This window comes from Hyaena hyaena, unplaced genomic scaffold, assembly GCF_003009895.1.
Source record: "Hyaena hyaena isolate Hyena2069 unplaced genomic scaffold, ASM300989v1 scaffold_199, whole genome shotgun sequence".
In the NCBI taxonomy this organism is placed as follows: Eukaryota; Metazoa; Chordata; class Mammalia; order Carnivora; family Hyaenidae; genus Hyaena; species Hyaena hyaena.
The window spans coordinates 2,642,253-2,654,431 of record NW_024080831.1 but is presented as its reverse complement, the minus strand read 5'-3'; the positions used below and the strand labels follow the sequence as shown (position 1 = coordinate 2,654,431).

At 45.6% G+C, this 12,179-nt stretch overlaps 1 protein-coding gene across 2 annotated transcripts in view; it reads right to left on the bottom strand.

The window, feature by feature from the left end:
* Positions 1–236: 236 nt before the first annotated feature.
* Positions 237–12,179, bottom strand: part of ABCC5 (ATP binding cassette subfamily C member 5) — a 95,562-nt gene continuing 83,619 nt past the window's right edge. For both annotated transcript variants that reach the window (XM_039241661.1, XM_039241662.1), the window contains 4 exons: positions 6,655–6,733; positions 5,560–5,673; positions 4,809–4,973; positions 237–1,713 (listed from right to left, as the gene is read on the bottom strand). In XM_039241661.1, the coding sequence (XP_039097592.1) occupies positions 1,612–1,713; positions 4,809–4,973; positions 5,560–5,673; positions 6,655–6,733 (460 nt within the window). In that variant the 3' untranslated portion in view covers positions 237–1,611. The remainder of the gene's footprint in view (positions 1,714–4,808; positions 4,974–5,559; positions 5,674–6,654; positions 6,734–12,179) is intronic.

Below are 12,179 nucleotides of genomic sequence, written 5' to 3'. Positions count from 1 at the left end.
GCAGCACAGGAGCACTGTCTGGTGACCATGCCCAGGAACACAGGCTGTAGGGACTGAAGCCCACCAGATGATTACAGGCATGTTGCCCCCTCCCCCCCCAATGCCACCCAGCCTGCTCCGTTCCGGGTCTTTCTGGCATGTGACTCCCTTGCTGGATATTCATATCCAAGGCCCCTGTACACCAAAGTCGTTACAGACACCTTACTCCCTTCCCAGAGAACTATTTTCTACACCAAGAGCTTTACAAAATCCAAAATAATTTTATTCACTTTTTCAGATTTTTGCTTCCACGAGGTGTTCGGCAAACATGCTAAGGCGACAGAATGTCTAGTTGGTCACGACATGCAACTCTGACCATTCAGTTGATGACAGCAGCGACCACGCCCACCTGAGCTACTGGTCCCACAGCACAAAGGGGGTTTGCGGGCACACATGGAACTACACAGCAATCAGCAACCTGAGGTAGGTCTCTTTACAGTACAAAAAACTTCTACACCAGTGTGAGACACTGATTAGCAAGAGCTGCTTAAAGTCGCAGACTTTGGAGAGAGACAGAGACTGTGTGACAAGTGCAGGAGAGAGAAGAACAGACCCACAAACTCCTGAACCCTGTCACTGAACCGTGGAGGCGTGGGACCAGGCAAATGAAAAAGAACCACCGAGAAAAAGCATCAGCGGGCTCCCGGGTTTGGAGCCAGCGCGTGTAGGAGCTGGAGAGCTCTGTGCAGTGGCCGGCGTTAGGAACCTGAGGCAGTGGGACACTCTGTGAATAGACTTGATTCTGGTTAGGAAACAACAGCAAAAAGAGGAAGGCAGGAAAAGAAAACTCCCCCTGTCCAAGGAATGTTCTTCTGTGATTCTCATTCCTGACGGAGGGAGTGGAAAGGGGTCTGGGGCTTTACCCCCACTGCTCTCCTGACAGAAACAGTGAATGACAACAGGACAGAAAGCAGGAGCCCTGAGAATTCACGGCGCTCTGCATGGCCTCCAGCGGCGCCCCCCGCCCCCGCCCCGCCCGGGAGTGGCTGCGCGGAGGCGCAGAGGGGGCCGCCGGCCGGAGGGCTCGCCATTGCCACACATCTTCCTCTTGGACATCCAGAGAACCCGGCACCGTGAAACCACCAGCTGAAGAACAGTATGCTACCCTTCCTACAGTCTAATAGCAAAATCAGATCTCTAGTACAGCAAACTGTACAAAAATGATAGAAAGGAATTTGCACTGCTATCAGCACAGTGCTTATTTTAATATAAAATAAACAGCTTACATTTTCACTGTAAATATAGGCTATGTACAGAATTATATATAGATATAGCTACACGTATAAAGCTTCATTATAGGCCTCTGATACATTTATAATAACGGTTCCCTGAACCTTTTAGAGTGCAATTAAGAACAAAAACTAAATTCTGTTTACATGAATACGGAATAAATACAATAATCAAAATATGACTCTCCCTAAAATTGAAACACATAAGCCAATCCTGAACTGCTGTGCGAAAGATAAAATTGGGAAAGGCAAGGTTTCGGCAGGAGGACGCGATGAGGGGCCCGCCCTAGGCAGGGAATGGCAATGCTCCAAGGAAGAGAGACGTGGCAGCAGCGGGGAGGAGTTAGCCCTTGACAGCGACCTTGTTCTCCACAGCGGCAAACATGGCATAGAACCGGGAGCTGTCATTGGACAGAAGGACTGATGGGGTGTCGAACTCCACCACCTGCAAAGGAAGGAGACACATCACGTGGGGTCATTCAGAGGGCCACTGCCAGGAAAGGGCAAACACCAAGTCCCTCTGGGGGCAGAATCGCAGTGACGCTTCGATGAATCCCGCCATGCCCAAGTGGGTTCCACTTTTTTTTTTTTTAACTAACCAGGGTATAAGGAAAGGTTAGGGACAAAGACATCCAGACCCCCTTCACAGAAATCTCAGGAGGGAAATAAATGGCAGGGCAAGTCAACGGCATAGGAGGCAAATCTCATCTTGTTGTACAAACTGATCCTAATCCGTAGGTGGAAAAAGAAGACCTCAAAACACACAGCTGGCAGAATAAAATAGGAAGTAAAGGACCCAGCCAGTCAATTATCCATTCCTATGATGGACTTGGGTGTAGCCACTGAAAACCATACTGAAATGGTAGTAAAAAACTGAATGCTATGCTGGCAGAGCCTGCCTTCCACGATAGAGGCAGAAAATGTCACATATCCACTTTCCCAGCTTTTCTTGCTACAGGGCCAAGACACGGACACAGCCTTGACCAAGGAGAAGTCTCTGTGATGCTTCTAGGAAAGGCTGTTCTGCCCGATAGATACAGACATAAGGCCAAAGCCTTCCACAGGAGTGCCTGTGTGCGGACACGACATTGGGAGCTAGAGCAGACATCCTGCACCATGATGGGGAGGGAAGGTAGGCGCTGGCTGGAAGCTGATGGAGAAGCTGGCGTTGCTGATCTGCTGAATAACCAACCGTCAGGCCTCCTGCCATGGGATGATAAACTCCTACCGCCCAAGCCTCTTTCATTCTGGTATTGTGTGTCTCCAGCAAAGCACATCCTATCTGCTGGAGTCTGTGTGCATACAGGCATGAAAAATGCTGGCAGGGTGCAAATTAATGTATTAATGATGCTTATCCCTGAGGAGGTAAATGACTTAGTATTGCTTTTATGCTTTTTTCCATGTTTTTCAGTTTTTCCTAAAACTATAAGCAAATTTTAATGAGCACAAAAATCAAGGGAAGGGAAGGCTAGAATCCCTCATTAAGAGCCAATCAATCCCCATCCCAAAACATTGAGCCACTCAGAAAGAAAGTGGTCTGGATGTGTGTCTCTAAGAAAGAATTTCCCAGAAATTCCCCTAAAGAAGGTGTTCTTGGTCCCATCTACTTTATTTTTTTATATTCTATTTAATACCTATGTACAGAGCAGTAGCTCTGCTTAATAGAATCTCAGTAAACATTTAGTATAAAGCAAACAAAGATGGTAACAAAAAAACACTAATGTTAACGTAATTTCAACATGAGGGGAAAAATCATTAACCTTAAATCTCAAACTCACTATGAAGCCCAGCCTAAATCTACAGTGTTAGATGCTCTTCTCAGTACTTCTCCACAAACAGAAGGACAGTGCGGTCTGGCAGTATAAAGCCGACTTTAGGGTCGCTGGCCTACCTCGGCTCCAATTCTCCCTTCCCGTGGACTAGAGATAGGTTAAGTTCCCGGAGCCTGTTAAGTACCAGGTTAAGTACCCTACCTGAGGTAGGGTTAAAACATCTGTATCTTTCTCAGTGGTTGTGATGATTAGTCATATATTGAGGGGCAGTATGTAAAAGGGCTTAGCATGGTGCCTGACATACAAGAAACATACAGTGAAAGTGGCCATTATGGTAGCCATTATTATTAGTAACACAAGACAAGTTACATATCGTAACTGGCTTTTTCCTGCTGCCAAACCACCAATTTGCTGTCATCCCAGGGGCACACAAAGGAGGTACCCATCCAACACAAATCTACTTAACATCTTAAGTGACATACTTAACACCTACCATATGCAAAGAACATAGTACAGAGCCTTGCCAGGGACCCAAAGATGAATGAAGTAGGACCCGTGACTCTAGAGAGCTTACAGTCTAATAGGGGAGATGGAGCATTAGCCAAGTACCGTCAGACGAGGCAAGAAGAGCTATACCAGAGGTACACATAAAGTTTAAGGTGGCAGAGGCGTGGTACCTGGGTGTCTCAGTCAGTTAAGCGTCTGACTTCGGCTCAGGTCATGATCTCACGGTTGGTGGGTTTGAGCCCCGTGTCAGGCTCTGTGCTAACAGCTCAGAGCCTGGAGCCTGTTTCAGATTCTATGTCTCCCTCTCTCTCTGACCCTCCCCTGCTCACGCTGTCTCTCTCTCTCTCTCTCTCAGAAATAAATAAAACATTTTAAAAAATTGAAAAAAAATAAGGTGGCAGAGGCAATTAGGGTATTTAGGCCAGGTCTTTTTTTTTTTAATTTTTTATGTTTTACTTATTTCTAGGAGAGAGAAAGAGAGACAGCATGAGCAGGGGAGGGTCAGAGAGAGAGGGAGTCACAGACTCTGAAACAGGCTCCAGGCTCCGAGCTGGCAGTCAGCACAGAGCCCGACGCGGGGCTCGAACCCACGAACCGCGAGATCATGACCTAAGCGAAAGTCGGACGCTCAACCGACTAAGCCACCCAGGTGCCCCTAGGCCAGGTCTTTCTTAAGAGACAGGCAGGCTATACACAGACAGGTATGGGGATGGGGGTGAGGGGACAAGAGGAAAAGGTGCTGGAGGCAGAGGGAACCAAGTGACACAGGAAGACACAGAAGAGAACCAGCTTAGGGGATGCAAGACTGTTTAGAGCCACCAGCACCTGCAAGGAGAGACTGGGAAATGAAGGCGGCTAGGCTGGGCCAGATTGTGGGAAAGCTTAGAACAGCCAGATAAGAAGTTCAGCAACACTACATGATTGCAAAGAGCAAACACAAGGTGGCTGGTCTCAATATGCCTCAAATCTTGCCTGTGTGAGTGAGTATGAACACATGCTCTCTGACCTAAGTCAAAGTGTCACTTTTACGAGCAACAAAAAAGCAGTTTCTCAATGAGAACCCAGTAAGAGTGCTCCTACTCAGTCTCTTGATTGGGAGGGCTGTATCCCTCCGTGCAGCCGCCAGGTCAGAGCTGCTAAGGAAGCTTATCTGAAAGCTAAGAATTGCCCTGAGATGGCAATCAGCCCAGTCCTGCCAGGGGCCAGTTTTCCTCCCAGACAAGGCCACATGCCAAGCCATGGTCCCTCAGGGGCTCAGTACCTGTCCCTGGGCCAGCACCATAATCCTATCGGAGCCTAGGACTGTATGTAGGCGATGGGCAATCGTCAGCATGGTACAGTCAGCAAATGCTTCTCGGATGGTCTCTTGGATTAGTAAGTCTGTCTCTGTGTCCATGGCAGCTGTGGCTTCATCTAGAATCAAAATCTGCCAGAGAAGAGAGGAGAAAGAGAGATCCAATCAATTCCCTAAGCATTCTACCTAATCCACGTTTCACTAAAATGTATTTCATTATTTAAATTTTATACCATAATCTATTTTTCCTAAGTACACACATATGTAAAAGGACCATTTTACTTAGAACAGAGACAACTTCAAACCCACGTGTTTGCCTTCATTTCCACAAATAAGAGAAAATGTGTGTAATACAGATCTAACAAAATGCTTGCCCCTGCTTGCTCTGTGACTCTGAACATCTTTCTGGATCTTCCTCTTCCGGTTTACAAAACAAGGGACTGGATTTGATGGCCTAGATGTCTTTAAGTCTACGGCTTTCAACAGTACCACAACTACTCCCTGGTCAGAAACAAAAGTCACCTTTGGAAATTAAAGGCTCAGGGAAGTTTGAAGGCTCAAAAACACTTGTATACCCAGATCGTATCAAGGTGAATTTAGTAGCATCTCTGGGTCCGCTCCTAAAATGCTCCACTGGGCTTCGTGCCAGGAACGCCTTTGGTTCTCACATGACAGGGAAAGGCCGTTCTCCTTCCCAGCCACTCTCCAAACCGCCTACCTTGCAGTGACGGAGCAAGGCTCTTGCAATGCATAGGAGCTGCCGCTCCCCCACTGAGAAGTTATCCCCATTCTCCATCACTTCAGATTCAAGTTTCAGAGGTAGCTGAGCAATCTAAGGAGAAAGGAAGTTGAGACTTGAAGGGTCAAAAAGTAAATTTTGCAAAAAAAAAAGAAAAATTATACTAAATTTTGTCAAAAATCTAGTGGCACAAATAAACTATTCTGAAATAGATGAAACAATTTTTAGTCACAAATCCGGCTCACTTAAGAGGAAGGTATAGGTTTGATGGTCACATGTATGAGGACCTTCATTTTCTAGGACATGTCATATTTCAGATAGATTATTTTGTTAGCCTCATACCATTAAAAGATTCTAGAAATTCCAGTATTTCCATGTCTCCAAACCCTGTCAGATGGTGCCCTAATTTTTGGTTCTGAAATTATGGTCATGCAAAGAGATCGCTCTTTATGAATTTCAAAGCTATAGGTCCATGGCTGTCAAATTTGGCTTTATAATAAGCTATCAAGCCTATTCTTCAAATGAAATTGTTTGAGGAAGGCCAATGTGTAAGTAGTGAAGGCAGAGCTGATGTAGTTGAATCAGGGCAAGGGATCCAGAGCTTTACTCAACCCAGGGGCATGAGAGATCCTACTCCAGGCCAAGCGGATCACCTGTGGCCTCGAGCGGGTGCATGATGAGCTACCCCAACAAGCCTATGACTCCATATGCATGCTGCACACTTTCTGTGGACTCCATACCTATTCAAATGGTTCAAAAACATGTTATACTGTCATGATAGATAAAATAGAAATTAAAAGCATTACAGAATTCTGAGTGGTTGTCATTAATATTGTTTTTAATCAATAGATAGCAGAAGGGCCATGGTCGAGAGATATCAACTTTTATGCCCTTTCCAAAATGCCTGGGAAGCCTTATTGAACGTGCTCCTTCACAGGATTTCACAGCATCCTGGAAATAGGCGACAGGCCAGGCTGGACAGGCGCAGCCTGGGCAGGCTGGAGAGAGACCACCACATCACTGTGTTTCCCCCCCTGAAATTCCAGCAAAGTGCTCCCTCTGTGCTTTACTTACACATTCTTTCATGTGTGTCCTTTCTAGGGCATCCCAAATCTGGTCTTCAGTGTACTGGTTGAAGGGATCTAAATTTGATCTAGAGAGAAACACAGTAGGGATTTCTCAATTATCCAACATGTAAGGCACCATCCTGCAAAGGTTATCTGTCACAGGAACGTATATGAGAACAGGCCGGGCCTCTCTGTCTTCTTCTTAAGTTTGTTTATTTTTGAGAGAGAGAGAGAGAGAGTGAGCATGCCCAAGTGGGGGAGGGGTAGAGCGAGGGAGAGAGCATCCCAAGCAGGCTCCACACTGCCAGCATGGAGCCAGATGCAGGGCTCAATCTCACAGCCCCAGGATCCTGACCTGAGCTAAAATCAAGAGTCAGTGCTTAACCAACCAAGCCACCCAGGCGCTCCCTCTCTGTCTTCTTTATAAAACTCTATTTGGTTTAACTTTTATTTTTTATTATGGAAATAATACAAGTTAGTTACAGAAAAATTAAGAAGTATAGATATGTGAAACACACAGCTAAAACCAATGACATTTTAATCACTTCTAATCAGACCCCCAGAAACAAACACTGTTAGCATTTTGACATTTACATGTTGAAATACATCTTTCTTATGTTCAAACTTAGAAAAACATCCTGATGTACCAGGGTGAGAGCCTGTCACTGAGCAGGGACTCGATGGCAGCTGATTGACCAGGAGGAGGAGCTGATCAAGTAAAGGAGAAAGGAGAACATGAAGAGCAACTCAAGAGGAAGGAATTTACTGGAACAGAAAACCAGACTGGGGGCTATACTTGCTTACTGTACCAATAGTATCTACCTGAAGAACACCAAGGATGACACCAAAACAATTGGCCTAGACATTTCTGGAAATCTTAAAGACAGGGGAAAAAGCTCTTTGTTCTAGACGACAAGGGCGAAGTGTTGGGGTAGAACAGATCATTGATGGAAATTGGGATGTTGCATTAATTTTGCGGTGCCTTGTCCCCATCTAAACATGACATTTACAGGTCTAGTAACCTGAAAGGTATTAGGTATAATCTGCTTTGTTCATAAAATTATACTTGGCATATAGGAAGTAGGAAAGTTTTTGGGAAAACTTTAGCTCCGTGTCACACTGGTCTCCATGCCTGGGGTAAGCGATTCCAGGCACACCAACGCAAGTGGGACATTATCTCAGAACCCCACCTGACAGGAGGAAGCACAGGCTGGCACCTGCCTCGCTCATCCCTTTGGGCCACTTCTGGACTCTGTTGGGAGACTCTAACTGGCTTTGCTCTCTTATGCCCTTTGAACATGTGCACCTCTCTCCATCCTTTTGCTAGAGAGACACTGGTAGAAACAAGGGCTCTGGGGCCAGACTTGCTGATTCCTACACAGCTTCTATTACGACTGTGTAACCCTGACCAAGTTAGCTTAACTTCTCTGTGCTTCAGTGCCCTCACGCGTAAGACAGGGATCAAAAAGCACCTCCTTGGTGGGGCACCTGGGTGGCTTAGTCGGTTAAGCGTCTGACTTTCGCTTAGGTCATGATCTCGCGGTTCATGGGTTCGAGCCCCGCGTCGGGCTCTGTGCTGACTGCCAGCTCAGAGCCTGGAGCCTATTTCAGAGTCTCTGTCTTCCTCTCTCTCTGACCCTCCCCTGCTCACGCTGTCTCTCTCTCTCCTAGAAATAAATAAAAATATTAAAAAAAAGAAAAAGAAAAAAAAAAAGCACCTCCTTGGGGTGCCTGGGTGGCTCAGTCAGTTAAACGTCTGACTTTAGCTCAGGTCATGATCTCACAATTCGTGGGTTCAAGCGCAGCCTTGGGCTCTGTGCTTACAGCTCAGAGCCTGGAGCCTGCTTCAGATTCTGTGTCTCCCTCTCTGCTCTCATGCTCTGTCTCTGTCTCTCAAAAATAAACATTAAAAAAATTGGAAAAAGTACCTCCTCATAAAGTTGTTGTGACAGCTGCATTTCACGTGTAGGAAGTACTTAGAGCAGTCCCCCGGTGCTCTGTTAGCACTGTGTATGTGAGAGCTGGTATTATGATGATGTTATTGTCATTGCTGTTACTCCTTGGTTATGACTGCTTCTTGTCCTTCAGGTCACAACTTAGACACAGAAAGTCTCCTGTCCCTTTAAGCCTGATTTAGGTGTCCTTATGCTCACCCTCATTATGGCACTTGTCTCTCTGTTCATTTGTCTTCCCCAGTGGATCAGGATCCTTGTCCGAATCTTATTCACTGTGGAAACCCATGTACATTGTCTACTATTTGTTGTAAGAATAAAGGGACATACATCTTTATTTGACTTCCCGGTAAGAGGTATTAGTATGTCACAATTTAAGCATTTTCTGTAATTGCAGAAATGTGATTATTGCAGAAGTGTGGTGCAGAGTGAGCACAAAGAATTCAGGCAGACTGGGCTCAAATCCCCACTCTGCTTCTTATCATCTGCATGACCTTAGACAAATTACACCTCAGTCTTCTGCTCTATAAAATGGGGATATAGTGACAAGCTTTGGTAGATTGCTATAAATTAGAGATAGCATATATACAGTGCCTGGAACAAGGCAGACATTCAATCACTGGCAACTGTTAAATAGACAAGGTACATGTGGACACATTAGCTGCCTCATTCCAATGCTTGGTGGTTTTCTGATTCATATATTCAATGCATTTTCCAAGTGGACACAATAATCTCAGGATTCAGAATACCAGGCTCAGAAAGAGTTCTGATAAAGTTCTAGCTGTGAAAAGTCTGGATGGGAAGACTAATCTTCTACAGGCCTACCATCTAATATCTATTATCTCTGTTGGCATATTTCTTTTATTTTTTAATTTTTTTAAATGTTTTATTTATTTCTGAGAGAGAGAGAGAGACAGCATAAGCAGGGTAGGGTCAGAGAGAGAGAGACACACACAGAATCTGAAGCAGGCTCCAGGCTCTGAGCTAGCTGTCAGCACAGACCCTGACGCGGGGCTCAAACCCACGAACCGTGAGATCATGACCTAAGTGAAAGTCAGACGCTTAACCGACTGAGCCACCCAGGCGCCCTGTCTGTTGGCATATCTCTTAAAGAAGGTAGTCCAGGGGACCTGGGTGGCTCAGTTGGCTGAGTGTCCAATTCTTGGTTTGGCCGAGGTCAAGATCTCACTGTTCACGAGTTTGAGCCCTGTGCTAGCAGAGCCTCCTTGGGATTCTCTCTCCCCCTCTCCCTGCCTTTCCCCTGCATATGCATGTATACATGCTCTCTCTCTCAAAATAAATAAAACATTAAGCAGAAAAACTGTACAGTGATGCCTATTGTTATGGGTTGAAGTGTGTCCTCTCCAAAAAGACATTAAGTCCTAACCCTCAGTATCTAAGAATGTAACCCTATTTGGAAATAGGGTCATTGCAGGCATAATTAGTTAAAATGAGGTCATTCTGGAGTAGCGAAGTAGAGTGGGCTTTAATCCAATATGACTGGTGTCCTTATGAGAGAGGGTCATGGGAAGGCAGAATACAAAGGTAGAAGGCCATGTGACAATGGAGGCAGAGATCACAATGATGCACCTATCAGCCAAGGAACACCAAAGATTGCTGGGAAGCCACTAGTGGGTAGAAGAGACAAGGGAAGGATCAGAGGAAGCATGAGCCTGCTGACACCTTGATTTCAGACTTCTAGTCTCCAGAACTGTGAGACAATGAATTCCTGTTGTTTTAGACCACTGAGTTTGAGGCACTTTGTTGTGACACCCCTAGGAAACAAATACAACTAGGGAGTTCATCACATACCTCTTATTAGACACAGAGTATGCACATAAGGGATACAGTTACCTGCTCACTAAACAGCCTGCCCCAGCAGATTCTCTGTGGACAGACACATGGGTAGGCTCAACATTCAACCTTCTGAGGCTCATCACACCAGCTGACGGAGCCGCTGAAGACTGAGCAATGAGCTCCAGATATATAAGGAATATTTACATACACCAGTAGGTGGTGTACATACACATTAAGGCAGACCAGACTGATCTCAACAGGGAGCTCAATCAGGAACAGAAAAAAATACACTCTCATTAGAGAAGCCAGATGGCCCTGAGTCTGAGCTACAAACAGAAGTGAAAGCAAAGTTATGCATCTGCATCAAAAGTTGTAGCTGGGTGGATGGAGGAAAAAAAGCATCTGAGCATGAAGGCACCTATTTTTAAAAGTCAGAACTCCTGGAGTCCTGGGGCACCTGGGTGGCTCTGTTGGTTAAGCATCTGACTTCGGCTCAGGTCATGATCTCCAGGTTTGTGGGTTCGAGCCCTGTGTCAGGCTCTGTGTTGCCAGCTTAGAGACTGCTTCAGATCTATGTCTCCCTCTCTCTCTGCCCCTGCTGGCACCATCTCTCTCTCTCAAAAATAAATAAAGGTTAAAACAAAAAGAGAGAGAGAACTCCTGGAGTCCTAATGTTGCCAGAAGTGCTTTTCATCTTTGGTCTTTCGTATTTTATTTTTAGCAGTATTCTAAGCTTGCCTCTTGGCCACAGCTAAATGAGGCTAAGAATATCTCTGAGAGTGTGAGAGGATACAGGAGTCCCCTCCCCCCCCCCCCCCCCATACATGGGAAGACGCTGCTACACCACACCTGTCCTGTCATAGCAGAGGCGGGAGGAGTGAGGGTGCCTCCTGAGCAGCCTCAGGGCTCAGAGCAGGGGCTTGGGACCTACAGACCTTCTGCTATCAGGAAGCTAAAGGAGAGCTCTAGACAATTATTCAGAAATATGGACTGGCTTGGGCCTTTAGTTGTTAAGAGTAAAATTAGATAGAAAAAAAGATTAGAGGTGGAAAAAGAGATATGGGGAAAGGTAAGTGAAAAGACTCAAGAGAATAGCAGAGAGTGTATGATTTTTTTTTCCCCTATATAAGGGAGGTCTGTACAAATCTGGAAGCAGATGAGATTTTGAAGATGCTGGAAAAGAAAGGTAACTAAAGGTTAGGCCCCTGAGGAAGCAGGCCTGGTTTTTGGAAAGACAGAATACTTTCCAAGGTCGTGATTATTAGTGGGTGTTGTGATAACTTCAGGAGGTGATGCAGTGAGTGTGGCACATAAGAGCCCCGACAGCCTAGGCTCAGATTCCTACCTTTGGGCAAATTATTTAACTTCTCTGGGTTTCAGTTTTTTCATCTATAAAATAGGCATAACAATAGTACCTAACTCATGGGGTTGTGAGTATTTGATCAATTAATATAATTAAAATGCTTTGGACAAGAGGCGCCTGGATGGCTCTGTTGGGCGTCCGACTTCGGCTCAGGTCGTGATCTCGCAGTTCGTGTGTTTGAGCCCCACGTCAGGCTCTGTGCTGATAGCTCAGAGCCCGGAGCCTGCTTCAGATTCTGTGTGTGTCTCTCTCTCTGGCCCTCCCCAACTTGTACTCGGTCTCTGTGTCTCTCAAAAATAAATAAACAGTAAAAAAATTTAAAATGCTTTGAACAACATCTGCCATATACTGTTCTGTTGTTCTTTACAGCAGTAGTGTCTGGCACAGAACGACCTTTTCCTTTTTTTTTTTTTTTTTTTA